At 42.0% G+C, this 16765-nt stretch overlaps 1 protein-coding gene across 1 annotated transcript in view; it reads left to right on the forward strand.

The window, feature by feature from the left end:
- Positions 1–16765, forward strand: part of LOC132876022 (carotenoid-cleaving dioxygenase, mitochondrial-like) — a 100921-nt gene that overhangs the window by 63827 nt on the left and 20329 nt on the right. Inside the window, exon 7 of the mRNA XM_060913228.1 lies at positions 14584–14744. Within this exon, the coding sequence (XP_060769211.1) occupies positions 14584–14744 (161 nt within the window). The remainder of the gene's footprint in view (positions 1–14583; positions 14745–16765) is intronic.

Raw genomic sequence — 16765 nt, forward strand, 5'->3', positions numbered from 1 at the left:
GGAGTTAGCTACCAGAGCTAATCCTTTTTGTAGGCCACACAGAAGGCCTCTCTCTCTCCCCACACACAAACACACCTTAGCTAACTTCCCTTTGTCTTAGCTTAGCCACACAAGGCTAATTCCTTTGTTCTCCTCAAATCCCACGTGGTGATCCCTACACCACGTGGACACACACGAACATACCTAGCTAGCATCCCACGCTAGCCTTCTGCTCAGGCCATAGGGCCTTTCACTCACACACACACACATACACACACATCTCACTGTTTGTATATATTTCAACTGCCATTATCCATTTTTATCTTTATAATAAATTCATTTATTATTGAAACTGTGTTTATTTGTGTTCCAATATCTCTGAAGTCCCCAATCTCTAAAGAATTCTAAAAGATGCATATGATTTATGTAATATGGTAAGTGATCATAATTTGGAATATTCCATAATTTAGCTGTTTGGTAATTTATTATTAAGCACCAAAATTAATGGTATTAATTAATGAGACCGATTTAATGAGACTGATTCAATTTAATTATTAACCTTCAGATTTAATGAGATTGATCACTCAATTACCCAAATGCGCCTACACAGGCATACTATTATGATACAGAAATGTGATGCCAAATCAGAGTCACAAAAACAAATGAAACAAAAAGCAGAGTCATTAAATCAGAGTAACATAAACAAGGCTAGGAAACATGGAAAACAAAACAGTATACCTTGCAAAGCTTTGGGCGTTTGCAGAGTCCTTATATGAGTGCACTGATTGTGCTCGAAACAGCAACAGGTGAAACCAATAATTGGTCCTAGCAATGCACACAACGTGCTTCGTGCATGTAAATGACAGCGGCTGCTCGAGCTGTGCCAGGTTCAAGTACATGAAGATGTGACGAGCAGTTTTGTCTGGTGCACTAATTCTTAACTTTTTTTTCATCAGACCACCACTGCTATCCTACATATATTGTTGTACTGAAACTATCAGTAAGTGAATAATGGTCCAAAGCATGATTTAGACTAAAGTCTTTTACTAGCTAATCACATCTGCTAATTGTTACACAGCAACTCAGCCTTTTCAATCACGAACAAAGTCTTCTCATTTTTCTAATTCACGTTTCTCTGATGCTCCAAAGGGCAAATAGTCTTTGTGCTTAATTTTCCACTCCACTAAAAATGTTTAAACCAGGGGTGCCCACAATATTTTGATTCGCGAGCTACTTTTAAAATGACCATGTTAATATGATCTACTCGGACTAGGTTGTTACCACTACTAGGCCTACTATGACTACTAGTACTGCTACTACTACTACTACTACTACTACTACTACTAATAATAATAATAATAATTAAAGCCGCAAGCGGCCTCGACGGGCCCTCGCGCCAGCGGCCAAGGGGGGGCGGGGGCATGCGTCCCTGCGAAAAACCTTCCACAGCTTCTGCGGCAAGAGACATTACTCCCACAATGGCGACAAAGCACAGAATTGGACACATGGCAACAATAGGGTCTCACACTTCGTGCGTTGTCGACCATGGCAAGCGCCTCAATAAGGGTCTTGAAAAGAGTTTGCTTGCCAAGTTTGACAAATCAGAAGCTGCAATATCATTTTTGCCATAATCAGCACCCCCAGGGGCGAAAGTGCACAAAATTTGGCGTATATGTCAGGTGAGCTATGAAGAGTTTGCGTATGAAGGTTGATGACAATTGAGTAAATAGAAGATGAGATATAGATTTTTGAAGAATAAATTTTTTGGTTTTTCCCATGTCAGTAGGTGGCGCTATGCTGTACATGAGCGATTATGAGTTGGAAAAATAAGTGTCTACAACAGCAACGTACAATCACAAGGTAGTGGTGTGAAGGAAAAGCATTATGGAATTATTTACCAAAAACCCGTTTTGGAGCAATTGCGTGGGCCAAAAACAGCGCCCCCCATGGACGAAAATTCCCAAAATGTGGTATACATGACATGGGAGGTAGTAAGAGGGTGGCCGTGAAGTTTGACCAAATTTGAGGAAAGATTGGATTTTTTGCCCAAAAATAGCGCCCCCAGTGGCGAAACATCACAGAAATTGGGTCACATGTCAGAAGCCCAATGAGTGATTTGCGTGTGAAGTATGAGCAGTGTTGAGCAATTAGAAGATTTGTTATGAATTTTTAAGCATGTAAAATTCTGCATTGAAAAATGATTGACGTATAACTTCTGAACGGTTTAGCCTACGTGAAACGTATTTAGCAACTTTTGTCAGCCATGTCTGTAGATGATGTGTATCAATTTTGGTGACGTTCCTATGAACGGTCTAGGAGGAGATGCGCCGTCTTCGTGGCCATGCATTTCGCACAAAAGTGAAATTACCTCACTTCCTGTAGGGCGTGGCTAATGTATTGGCATTACATTTTTGTCCGGCTTGGTGAGATACATATGCGTACCAAAGGGCATGCCACTACTACAAACTACATGGCAACCAGGCACCTTAATGCGAGAGGCAAAAATCACAACACGTTAGGGGGCGCTATAGAGGCCCTGAGGCCCGCCTGGATCTGGGCTTCTGGTTCTCAGTAGCGGTGGCAGTCTAAGAAAAAGGAGCCAAATTTCGAGCGTTGTCGACCATGGCAAGCGCCCCAATAAGGGTCTTGTAAAGAGTTTGCTTGCCAAGGTTGACAAATCAGAAGCCGCAATATCATTTCTGCCATAACCAGCACCCCCAGGGGCGAAAGTGCACAAAATTTGGCGTATATGTCAGGTGAGCTATGAAGAGTTTGCGTATGAAGTGTGATGAAAATTGAGTAAATAGAAGATGAGATATAGATTTTTGAAGAATAAATTTTTTGGTTTTTCCCATGTCAGTAGGTGGCGCTATGCTGTACATGAGCGACTATGAGTTGGAAAAATAAGTGTCTACAACAGCAACGTACTATCACAAGGTAGTGGTGTGAAGGAAAAGCATTATGGAATTATTAACCAAAAACCCATTTTGGAGTAATTGCGTCGGCCAAAAACAGCGCCCCCCAATGGACGAAAATTCCCAAAATGTGGTATACATGACATGGGAGGTAGTAAGAGGGTGGCCGTGAAGTTTGACCAAATTTGAGGAGAGATTGGATTTTTTGCCCAAAAATAGCGCCCCCAGTGGCGAAATATCACAGAAATTGGGTAACATGTCAGAAGCCCAATGAGTGATTAGCGTGTGAAGTATGAGCAGTTTTGAGCAATTAGAAGATATGTTATGAATTTTTAAGCATGTAAAATTTTGCATCGAAAATTGATTGACGTATAACTTCTGAACGGTTTATGCTACTTGAAACGTATTTAGTAACTTTTGTCAGCCATGTCTGTAGATGATGTGTATCAATTTTGGTGACATTCCTATGAACGGTCTAGGAGGAGTTGCGCCGTCTTCGTGGCCATGCATTTCGCACAAAAGTGAAATTACCTCACTTCCTGTTGGGCGTGGCTAATGCATTGGCATTACATTTTTGTCCGGCTTAGTGAGATACATATGTGAACCAAATGGCATGCCAGTACTACAAACTATATGGCAACCAGGCACCGTAATGCGGGAGGCCAAAATCACAACGACTTAGGGGGCGCTATAGAGGCCCTGAGCCCCGGCCAAGTTTGGGCTTTTGGTTCTCAGTAGCGGTGGCAATTCTCGGAACTGGCGCCAAATTTCGTGCGTTTTCGCCCATGGCAAGCGCCCCGAAAATGGCCCAACAGCGGAGAAAAATAAAGAAGAAGACGGAAGAAGAATAATTAAAGCCGCAAGCGGCCTCGACGGGCCCTCGCGCCAGCGGCCAAGGGGGGCGGGGGCATGCGTCCCCGCGAAATACCTTCCACAGCTTCTTTGGCAAGAGACATTACTCCCACAATGGTGACAAAGCACAGAATTGGACACAGAGTACACGGTGCGCTGAGATGTTGTCATGGACAGAACATTTTATGCCATGGCTTCCCAACCAAATTAATGTATTTACCTCATCAGTCACCAAGCTATAGCTACATAGGATTGTCTTCTGTTAGACATCTATTAGTCTGTATGTAACGCTACAACACTTGCTCCCGACTGCCTACCCATTCCCCACAAGTCATGTGTGTTTAAGGCAACCAAAACAACATACTCCTGGTGCCTCATGATTGTAAACACCTCTCCTGCAACTGCTACAGTGCAATGAGCGCCCCCAGTGGTCCACAAGTCATGTGTGTTTAAGGCAACCAAAACAACATACTCCTGGTGCCTCATGATTGTAAACACCTCTCCTGCAACTGCTACAGCGCAATGAGCGCCCCCAGTGGTGAAAGTTCACCAAATTTGGTATACATGTCAAGGGACCTATGAAGAGTTGTTTTGTAAAGTTTGATCAAGTTTGACCAATCAGAAGCCGAGATATAAATTGTTGCCTGAAAACAGCGCCCCCAGTGGCAAAAGTTCACAAAATTTGGCACATATGTCAGGTGACCTGTTAAGAGTGTGCGTATCAAGTTTGATCAAGATTGAGAAAATAGAAGATGAGATATTGATTTTTGAAGAATAAATTTTTTGGTTTCTCCCATGTCAGTAGGTGGTGCTATGCTACAACACTTGCTCCCGACTGCCTACCCATTCCCCACAAGTCATGTGTGTTTAAGGCAACCAAAACAACATACTCCTGGTGCCTCATGATTGTAAACACCTCTCCTGCAACTGCTACAGTGCAATGAGCGCCCCCAGTGGTCCACAAGTCATGTGTGTTTAAGGCAACCAAAGCAACATACTCCTGGTGCCTCATGATTGTAAACACCTCTCCTGCAACTGCTACAGCGCAATGAGCGCCCCCAGTGGTGAAAGTTCACCAAATTTGGTATGCATGTCAAGGGACCTATGAAGAGTTGTTTTGTAAAGTTTGATCAAGTTTGACCAATCAGAAGCCGAGATATAAATTGTTGCCTGAAAACAGCGCCCCCAGTGGCAAAAGTTCACAAAATTTGGCACATATGTCAGGTGACCTGTTAAGAGTGTGCGTATCAAGTTTGATCAAGATTGAGAAAATAGAAGATGAGATATTGATTTTTGAAGAATAAATTTTTTGGTTTCTCCCATGTCAGTAGGTGGCGCTATGCTGCACATGAGCGATAATGAGTTGGAAAAATAAGTGTCTACAACAGCAACGTACTATCACAAGGTAGTGGTGTGAAGGAGAAGCATTATGGAATTATTTACCAAAAACCCGTTTTGGAGCAATTGCGTTGGCCAAAAACAGCGCCCCCCATGGACGAAAATTCCCAAAATGAGGTGTACATGACATGGGAGGTAGTAAGAGGGTGGCCGTGAAGTTTGACCAAATTTGAGGAAAGATTGGATTTTTTGCCCAAAAATAGCGCCCCCAGTGGCGAAATATCACAGAATTTGGGTAACATGTCAGATGCCCAATGAGTGATTTGCGTGTGAAGTATGAGCAGTTTTGAGCAATTTGAAGATATGTAATGAATTTTTAAGCATGTAAAATTTTGCATTGAAAATTGATTGACGTATAACTTCTGAACGGTTTATTCTACGTGAAACGTATTTAGGAACTTTTGTCAGCCATGTCTGTAGATGATGTGTATCAATTTTGGTGACATTCCTATGAACGGTCTAGGAGGAGTTGTGCCGTTTTCGTGGCCATGCATTTCGCACAAAAGTGAAATTACCTTACTTCCTGTTGGGCGTGGCTAATGCATTGGCATTACATTTTTGTCCGGCTTAGTGAGATACATATGCGTACCAAATGGCATGCCACTACTACAAACTACATGGCAACCAGGCACCTTAATGCGGGAGGCCAAAATCACAATGAGTTAGGGGGCGCTATAGAGGCCCTGAGGCCCGCCTGGATCTGGGCTTCTGGTTCTCAGTAGCGGTGGGAGTCTAAGAAAAAGGAGCCAAATTTCGTGCGATGTCGACCATGGCAAGCGCCCCAAAAAGGGTCTTGTAAAGAGTTTGCTTGCCAAGTTTGACAAATCAGAAGCTGCAATATCATTTCTGCCATAACCCGCACCCCCAGGGGCGAAAGTGCACAAAATTTGGCGTACATGTCAGGTGAGCTATGAAGAGTTTGCGTATGAAGTTTGATGACAATTGAGTAAACAGAAGATGAGATATAGATTTTTGAAGAATAAATTTTTTGGTTTTTCCCATGTCAGTAGGTGGCGCTATGCTGTACATGAGTGATTATGAGATGGAAAAATAAGTGTCCACAACAGCAACGCACTATCACAAGGTAGTGGTGTAAAGGGAAAGCATTATGGAATAATTAACCAAAAACCCGTTTTGGAGAAATTGCGTAGGCCAAAAACAGCGCCCCCCATAGACGAAAATTCCCAAAATGTGGTATATATGACATGGGAGGTAGTAAGAGGGTGGCCGTGAAGTTTGACCAAATTTGAGGAAAGATTGGATTTTTTGCCCAAAAATAGTGCCCCCAGTGGCGAAATATCACAGAAATTGGGTAACATGTCAGAAGCCCAATGAGTGATTAGCGTGTGAAGTATGAGCAGTGTTGAGCAATTAGAAGATTTGTTATGAATTTTTTAGCATGTAAAATTTTGAAGTGAAAATTGATTGACGTATAACTTCTGAACGGTTAATGCTACGTGAAACGTATTTAGTAACTTTTGTCAGCCATGTCTGTAGATGATGTGTATCAATTTTGGTGACATTCCTATGAACGGTCTAGGAGGAGTTGCGCCGTCTTCGTGGCCATGCATTTCACACAAAAGTGAAATTACCTCACTTCCTGTTGGGCGTGGCTAATGCATTGGCATTACATTTTTGTCCGGCTTAGTGAAATACATATGCATACCAAGTGGCATGCCACTACTACAAACTATATGGCAACCAGGCACCTTAATGCGGGAGGCCAAAATCACAACGACTTAGGGGGCGCTATAGAGGCCCTGAGCCCCGGCCAAGTGTGGGCTTTTGGTTCTGAGTAGCGGTGGCAATTCTCGGAAGTGGCGCCAAATTTCGCGCGTTTTCGCCCATGGCAAGCGCCCCGAAAATGGCCCAACAGCGGAGAAAAATAAAGAAGAAGAATAATAATAGTGAACTCTTACAAGAACAATAGGGCCTTCGCCCTATAGGGCTCGGGCCCTAATTAAAGCCGCAAGCGGCCTCGACGGGCCCTCGCGCCAGCGGCCAAGGGGGGCGGGGGCATGCGTCCCCGCGAAATACCTTCCACAGCTTCTTCGGCAAGAGACATTACTCCCACAATGGCGACAAAGCACAGAATCGGACACAGAGTACACGGTGCGCTGAGATGTTGTCATGGACAGAACATTTTATGCCATGGTTTCCCAACCAAATTAATGTATTTACCTCATCAGTCACCAAGCTATAGCTACATAGGATTGTCTTCTGTTAGACATCTATTAGTCTGTATGTAACGCTACAACACTTGCTCCCGACTGCCTACCCATTCCCCACAAGTCATGTGTGTTTAAGGCAACCAAAACAACATACACCTGGTGCCTCATGATTGTAAACACCTCTCCTGCAACTGCTACAGCGCAATGAGCGCCCCCAGTGGTGAAAGTTCACCAAATTTGGTAAACATGTCAAGGGACCTATGAAGAGTTGTTGTGTCAAGTTTGATCAAGTTTGACCAATCAGAAGCCGAGATATAAAATGTTGCCTGAAAACAGCGCCCCCAGTGGCAACAGTTTACAAAATTTGGGAGATATGTCAGGTGACCTGTTAAGAGTGTGCGTATCAAGTTTGATCAAGATTGAGTAAATAGAAGATGAGATATTGATTTTTGAAGAATAAATGTTTTGGTTTTTCCCATGTCAGTAGGTGGCGCTATGCTGTACATGAGCGATTATGAGTTGGAAAAATAAGTGTCTACAACAGCAAGGTACGATCACAAGGTAGTGGTGTGAAGGAAAAGCATTAAGGAATTATTTACCAAAAACCCGTTTTGGAGCAATTGCGTCGGCCAAAAACAGCGCCCCCCATGGACGAAAATTCCCAAAATGGGGTATACATGACATGGGAGGTAGTAAGAGGGTGGCCGTGAAGTTTGACCAAATTTGAGGAAAGATTGGATTTTTTGCCCAAAAATAGCGCCCCCAGTGGCGAAATATCACAGAATTTGGGTAGCATGTCAGAAGCCCAATGAGTGATTTGCCTGTGAAGTATGAGCAGTGTTGAGCAATTAGAAGATTTGTTATGAATTTTTAAGCATGTAAAATTTTGCATTGAAAATTGATTGACGTATAACTTCTGAACGGCTTATCCTACGTGAAACGTATTTAGGAACTTTTGTCAGCCATGGCTGTAGATGATGTCTATCAATTTTGGTGACATTCCTATGAACGGCCTAGGAGGAGTTGCGCCGTCTTCGTGGCCATGCATTTCGCACAAAAGTGAAATTACCTCACTTCCTGTTGGGCGTGGCTAATGCATTGGCATTACATTTTTGTCCGGCTTAGAGAGATACATATGCGTACCAAATGGCATGCCACTACTACAAACTACATGGCAACCAGGCACCTTTATGCGGGAGGCCAAAATCACAACGACTTAGGGGGCGCTAAAGAGGCCCTGAGGCCCGCCTGGAGCTGGGCTTCTGGTTCTGAGTAGCGGTGGCAGTCTAAGAAAAAGGAGCCAAATTTTGTGCGTTGTCGACCATGGCAAGCGCCCCAAAAAGGGTCTTGTAAAGAGTTTGCTTGCCAAGTTTGACAAATCAGAAGCTGCAATATCATTTTTGCCATAACCAGCACCCCCAGGGGCGAAAGTGCACAAAATTTGGCGTATATGTCAGGCGAGCTATGAAGAGTTTGCGTATGAAGTTTGATGACAATTGAGTGAATAGAAGATGAGATATAGATTTTTGAAGAATAAATTTTTTGGTTTTTCCCATGTCAGTAGGTGGCGCTATGCTGTACATGAGCGATTATGAGTTGGAAAAATAAGTGTCTACAACAGCAACGTACTATCACAAGGTAGTGGTGTGAAGGGAAAGCATTATGGAATAATTTACCAAAAACCCGTTTTGGAGCAATTGCGTCGGCCAAAAACAGCGCCCCCCATGGACGAAAATTCCCAAAATGTGGTATACATGACATGGGAGGTAGTAAGAGGGTGGCCGTGAAGTTTGACCAAATTTGAGGAAAGATTGGATTTTTTGCCCAAAAATAGCGCCCCCAGTGGCGAAATATCACAGAAATTGGGTAACATGTCAGAAGCCCAATGAGTGATGTGCGTGTGAAGTATGAGCAGTTTTGAGCAACTAGAAGATTTGTTATGAATTTTTAAGCATGTAAAATTTTGCATCGAAAATTGATTGACGTATAACTTCTGAACGGTTTACGCTACTTGAAACGTATTTAGTAACTTTTGTCAGCCATGTCTGTAGATGATGTGTATCAATTTTGGTGACATTCCTATGAACGGTCTAGGAGGAGTTGCGCCGTCTTCGTGGCCATGCATTTCGCACAAAAGTGAAATTACCTCACTTCCTGTTGGGCGTGGCTAATGCATTGGCATTACATTTTTGTCCGGCATAGTGAGATACATATGCGTACCAAATGGCATGCCACTACTACAAACTACATGGCAACCAGGCACCTTAATGCGGGAGACCAAAATCACAACGACTTAGGGGGCGCTATAGAGGCCCTGAGCCCCGGCCAAGTTTGGGCTTTTGGTTCTGAGTAGCGGTGGCAATTCTCGGAACTGGCGCCAAATTTCGTGCGTTTTCGCCCATGGCAAGTGCCCCGAAAATGGCCCAACAGCGGAGAAAAATAAAGAAGACGAAGAAGAAGAAGAAGAAGAAGAAGAAGACGGAAGAATAATAATAGTGAACTCTTACAAGAACAATAGGGCCTTCGCCCTATAGGGCTCGGGCCCTAATTAAAGCCGCAAGCGGCCTCGACGGGCCCTCGCGCCAGCGGCCAGGGGGGGCGGGGGCATGCGACCCCACGAAATACCGTAAAGAGTTTGCTTGCCAAGTTTGACAAATCAGAAGCTGCAATATCATTTGTGCCATAACCAGCACCCCCAGGGGCGAAAGTGCACAAAATTTGGCGTATATGTCAGGTGAGCTATGAAGAGTTAGCGTATGAAGTTTGATGACAATTGAGTAAATAGAAGATGAGATATAGATTTTTGAAGAATAAATTTTTTGGTTTTTCCCATGTCAGTAGGTGGCGCTATGCTGTACATGAGCGATTATGAGTTGGAGAAATAAGTGTCTACAACAGCAACACAGAATCACAAAGTAGTGGTGTGAAGGAAAAGCATTATGAAATTATTTACCAAAAACCCGTTTTGGAGCAATTGCGTCGGCCAAAAACAGCGCCCCCCATGGACGAAAATTCCCAAAATGTGGTATACATGACATGGGAGGTAGTAAGAGGGTGGCCGTGAAGTTTGACCAAATTTGAGGAAAGATTGGATTTTTTGCCCAAAAATAGTGCCCCCAGTGGCGAAATATCACAGAAATTGGGTAACATGTCAGAAGCCCAATGAGTGATTTGCGTGTGAAGTATGAGCAGTTTTGAGCAATTTGAAGATTTGTTATGAATTATTTAGCATGTAAAATTTTGAAGTGAAAATTGATTGATGTATAACTTCTGAACGGTTTATCCTACGTGAAACGTATTTAGTAACTTTTGTCAGCCATGTCTGTAGATGATGTGTATCAATTTTGGTGACATTCCCATGAACGGTCTAGGAGGAGTTGCGCCGTCTTCGTGGCCATGCATTTCGCACAAAAGTGAAATTACCTCACTTCCTGTTGGGCGTGGCTAAGGCATTGGCATTACATTTTTGTCCGGCTTAGTGCGATACATATGAATACCAAATGGCATGCCACTACTACAAACTACATGGCAACCAGGCACCTTAATGCGGGAGGCCAAAATCACAACGAGTTAGGGGGCGCTATAGAGGCCCTGAGGCCCGCCTGGATCTGGGCTTATGGTTCTCAGTAGCGGTGGCAGTCTAAGAAAAAGGAGCCAAATTTCGTGCGTTGTCGACCATGGCAAGCGCCCCAATAAGGGTCTTGTAAAGAGTTTGCTTGGCAAGTTTGACAAATCAGAAGCTGCAATATCATTTTTGCCATAACCAGCACCCCCAGGGGCGAAAGTGCACAAAATTTGGCGTAGACGTCAGGTGAGCTATGAAGAGTTTGCCTATGAAGTTTGATGACAATTGAGTAAATAGAAGATGAGATATAGATTTTTGAAGAATAAATTTTTTGGTTTTTCCCATGTCAGTAGGTGGCGCTATGCTGTACATGAGCGATTATGAGTTGGAAAAATAAGTGTCTACACCAGCAACGTACTCTCACAAGGTGGTGGTGTGAACGAAAAGCATAATGGAATTATTTACCAAAAACCCGTTTTGGAGCAATTGCGTCGGCCAAAAACAGCGCCCCCCATGGACGAAAATTTCCAAAACGTGGTATACATGACATGGGAGGTAGTAAGAGGGTGGCCGTGAAGTTTGACCAAAATTGAGGAAAGATTGGAATTTTTGCCCAAAAATAGCGCCCCCAGTGGCGAAATATCACAGAAATTGGGTAACATGTCAGAAGCCCAATGAGTGATTTGCTTGTGAAGTATGAGCAGTTTTGAGCAATCAGAAGATTTGTTATGAATTTTTAAGCATGTAAAATTTTGCATCGAAAATTGATTGACGTATAACTTCTGAACGGTTAATCCTACGTGAAACGTATTTAGTAACTTTTGTCAGCCATGTCTGTAGATGATGTGTATCAATTTTGGTGACATTCCTATGAACGGTCTAGGAGGAGTTGCGCCGTCTTCGTGGCCATGCATTTCGCACAAAAGTGAAATTACCTCACTTCCTGTTGGGCGTGGCTAATGCATTGGCATTACATTTTTGTCCGGCTTAGTGAGATACATACGTGTACCAAATTGCATGCCACTACTACAAACTATATGGCAACCAGGCACCTTAATGCGGGAGGCCAAAATCACAACGACTTAGGGGGCGCTATGGAGGCCCTGAGCCCCGGCCAAGTTTGGGCTTCTGGTTCTGAGTAGCGGTGGCAATTCTCGGAACTGGTGCCAAATTTCGTGCGTTTTCGCCCATGGCAAGCACCCCGAAAATGGCCCAACAGCGGAGAAAAATAAAGAAGAAGAAGAAGACGGAAGAAGAAGAAGAAGAAGAAGACGGAAGAATAATAATAGTGAACTCTTACAAGAACAATAGGGCCTTCGCCCATAGGGCTCGGGCCCTAATAATAGTGAACTCTTACAAGAACAATAGGGCCTTCGCCCTATAGGGCTCGGGCCCTAATAATAGTGAACTCTTACAAGAACAATAGGGCCTTCGCCCATAGGGCTCGGGCCCTAATAATAGTGAACTCTTACAAGAACAATAGGGCCTTCGCCCATAGGGCTCGGGCCCTAATAATAGTGAACTCTTACAAGAACAATAGGGCCTTCGCCCATAGGGCTCGGGCCCTAATAACAATAATGACACTTGTTTTGATTTATAAACATTCATATGCAATTTGTTTAATAATATGCAAACATGCATACAAAAAGGTGACTGAAATTTACATTCAAATTATGTTAAATGCATAAGCTTTGTACTCCTAAACGTATTTTTGTTCAAATCACTGTTAACTTTTATAAACCGCTAACTACTAATAAGTAAACATGAAACAAGCCCACTGTAAAAAAAAAAAAAAAAAGGGCTATGTTTAGAAAAAAAAAGTTAAATGCATCCAGACAGGCATTGTAAACCCCAAAAAATTTTTGTTCACATCAACTGACTTTTGTATAGCCTGCTTGACAGAGATTTGACATTTACAACAATTTTATATAAAAACATTTTTCCTTCTTTTATATTTTTATATTTTTTTTTTAACCATGGAACTTAGCAACAGCACAACATTAATACATAGCATACTGATGTAGGCCCTAAATCAGATCTTAATCCGATGATGATCGGCACTGGAGGGAGTCAGAGAGGGCTGCATAGTCCGGACAGTAGCTGCTGGTAGCGAGCCTCAAGCAGGCCTCGAGATGATCGTCGGACATACTGGAGCGGTATTTGGACTTAATGATCTTCATATGCGAAAAGGCCGACTCGCACAAATAAGTGGAGCCGAACAATGCGGTTAAGGAGGTGGCACATTGCCGCATGTTCGGGTACTTCGCCTCCGTGAGTAAATTCCAAAATGGCCCATGCGCCCTGGACTTCAACTCGATGTCAGACTGCAGCATCAGCATCTCGTCTTGCACGGCAGACGTGTTCAGCTGAAACAGTGCCGCAACTTTTGAGGCGAGGGAATCCACCTCAGTATCTTCCCCGAATGGGTGGCACATGAATGTAGCTAGTGGCTCAAGCAAAGCAAAGTCTTGAAATCGCTTCTCAAACTCTGACTGGAGAATTTCAATCTGCTCAGCGCGCACTGTTAAGTTGCACAAACGCCCTCCCTTGCATCTCCAGCTCCGAGGCGAGGTTTCGGAAGTTTCCTAAATCACGGCGCTGCATCTTTGAAACCAGCAGTTTCATTTTACTGGTTGTCATGGTAACCTAATGTAACATTTTTTTTGACACAGCGCTTGGCTGACATTTCGCTTCAGGGAAAAAGCGAATTTGTTTACATGTAAAAATGACCACGACGTGTTTTTTTTTTTTTTTAATTTCATAACAAATATATTAATATTTACATATCAATCATGAGATCTACCATCCCTGCCTTCGAGATCAACCGGTCGATCGCGATCGACGTAGTGGGCACCCAGGGTTTAAACAAATATAAATAAAACATTTTGAGATACATAACTGGAGAAATACTGAATTTCTACTTAACTTGATACACTGTATTACTTCCTATAGCCAGACTTTTGTAACTTTGCTTTGGATTGGGGTTTGCATGACTGCATTATACTTGGGTCTCTTCTCCTGTGAGCCACTCTTTCAGGAAGGAGCTTTTTTTTCCCCTTCTCTTTGAGTTGAATGTTCTATGGACAATTGTTAGTTAGACATTATTAAAAGAAAAATAATACTATAAGTAAAAGCTAGAGAAACTCATCCCATTTCTCCATGACTCTCTCTCTCTCTCTCTCATATATATATATATATATATATATATATATATATATATATATATATATATATATATATATATATATATATATATAATTTTTTTTAATACTTGCAAGAATCTGGATCATATCTGGAGATGTTTTTGACAATGCCATGATTGGAAAGTACCCAACATGGGTTTCATCATATATGGGTCATGGTTTGAAATATCCAGGCAAAGCTAGATTCTGGGGTATTTTGCACAGTGTTAGGCAACCGTGCTAATCACTGCACCACCATGAAATGTGGCAGACAATGTGCATCCTTGATTCTTAAGAGTCCTCTCAAAGATGGGTAGAGATACAATAATGTCTTGGTTATTCTCAGTAATGTCCTTGATGAGAGAGTCTCTGGCATGACAACATTTCTATGATTAAAAATGGTGAAACATGACTGTTAGCCTGTTAGTTTTAATTTCAGCTTAGTGCTGTCTTTTAACAGGTCGCTGAATGAAACATTCAGTTTGGATGCAGAATATGTAACATTCTGTTTTTCTTGCCAGCTATGTCAGAGAACTATGTGGTGTTCATTGAACAACCCATAAAGATGGACCTGCTTAAGTTAGTGACATCCAGGATGAGGGGGAAAGGCATAAGTGACTGTATCTACTGGGACCCAAAACAAGAGACTGTCTTCCATATTGTAAACAAACATACTGGAAAGGTGACACCAAATAGCCTTCTTAACATCCAAGTTAAAACCAATAATAAAATGAAAAAGAAAAATGACATATTTAGATTTATGTCTTATGTTTATTCTTGGTTTATTTTATACACGTATACAGTATATAAATATAACCCCAATTCCAAAAAAAGTTGGGACGCTGTGTATACTGTAAATAAAAACAGAACGTGGTGATTTGCAAATCATGGAAATCCTCTATTTCATTGAAAATATTACAAGACAACATCTCAAATGTAGAAACTGAGAAATGTTATTGTGTTTTTCTAAAATATATGCTCACTTTGTATTCGATGTCAGTAACATTTCAAAAAAGTTGGGACAGGGACATGTTTCCAACTGTGTTGCATCACCTCTACTTTTAACAATACTCTGTAAATGTTTGGGAACTGAGGAGACCAATTGCTATAGTTTTGAAACAGTTGAAAGAAATGTTGTCCCATTCTTGTCTGATATACAGTAGGATTTCCGCGGAGCACTAAAAGTCATTAAATAGATTTTACGAAAATTAACGCCTTAAATGACATTAAAAAACATTAAATGTGATTCCCAGTAGCATTAAAAATTCTTTTGGTAGTTTTCAAGAAAAATCTTTATTTTGAATATATAGGGTCTATTCAATGCAGAATTGCTGTGGTGGGCTGGACCAGGAGGAGGAAAACTTAAAGCAGAGAAGAAATGGGGAAATGCAAATTCCAGCAAAAGTGGCTGGCAAACGAGGAATTCAGGACATGCTTGCAGCCCGTTGATGGTCAAGATGGAGAAGGATTTTGCAGTGTTTGTAAAAAAAAAATTAAGCTAGGTACAATGGGTGTCAACATCGTTAAATCTCACATGTAGTCCAATAGCCACAAATTGGCTGTAAGGCAGATAGCAGTTAACTGTATTGAGTTACTTTTCCTTGACCACCAAAGTAATGTCTTCAGCAACTACTACGACTACCACAAACAGCACAACTGCTGCTGTAGTGACCACTGCTTCCAGTGGAGTTGCTACCGTCGGAGCCGCTTCCATCGGAAAATCAAGCAACCTTTGAGCATCATTTCGACTGAATGCGATACTGCAGGTGGAGGTGCTCCGGTGTCTGAACACTACCATGCAGCACCAATATACACAAAGGTGTTTCTGAGTTGTTCCAGGCAATGTTTCTAGATTCAGAAATAGCCAAATCTTTCACCTGTGGAAAGGACAAAACCAGCTACATTTTAAAGTTTGGACTTGCCCCACACTTCAAAAATGAACTGATTTCTGCAGGCTGAAGAAAAATCTAGCACACTCATGGCTCAAATGATTAAAACATCTAATACTCTAAGGAAGAGATCAAGGACAAATGCAGTGAACTGAAAAATGTCGAGTTACAGTTGGAATCAAAAGCTAGTGAACCAAGGCACATGCATTAGAATAGAATAGAATGCCTTTATTATTAATCCTCTTCTGTACAAAAACCCTGTGTAATTGCTGTAGTATGTTCTGTAGCATGTAACATTCTGTGTAATTTCTGTAGCACCTGATTTTGCATACACTACGTTTCAGACTTTACATTTTTCAACCCAATTTAATTTTATTTGTATAGCGCCAAATCATAAAATACATTTATCTCAAGGCATTTTGCAATAAATTGAGTTTCCAGAGGTTTTTTCCTTTATATATATATATATATATATATATATATATATATATATATATATATTGTGTGTGTGTGTGCGCAATATCCATGGATTGTCATGGGTTGTTGATGGCATTAAAATGTTAAAAATGGCATTAAAAGGGTGTTAAGCATTAAATTAGATGTGCTGATTTCTGCAAAAACCCTGTACAATGTCAGCTGCTCAACAGTTCGGGGTCTCCTTTGTCATATTTTGCACTGCATAATGCATCAAATATTTAAAATGGGAGACAGGTCTGGACTGCAGGCGGACCAGTTTAGCACCCGGAGTCTTTTACTACGGTGCCATGCAGTTTTAATATGTGCCGAAAGCGGTTTAGCATTGTCTTGCTGGAAG

This window comes from Neoarius graeffei, chromosome 28, assembly GCF_027579695.1.
Source record: "Neoarius graeffei isolate fNeoGra1 chromosome 28, fNeoGra1.pri, whole genome shotgun sequence".
Taxonomy (NCBI): domain Eukaryota; kingdom Metazoa; phylum Chordata; class Actinopteri; order Siluriformes; family Ariidae; genus Neoarius; species Neoarius graeffei.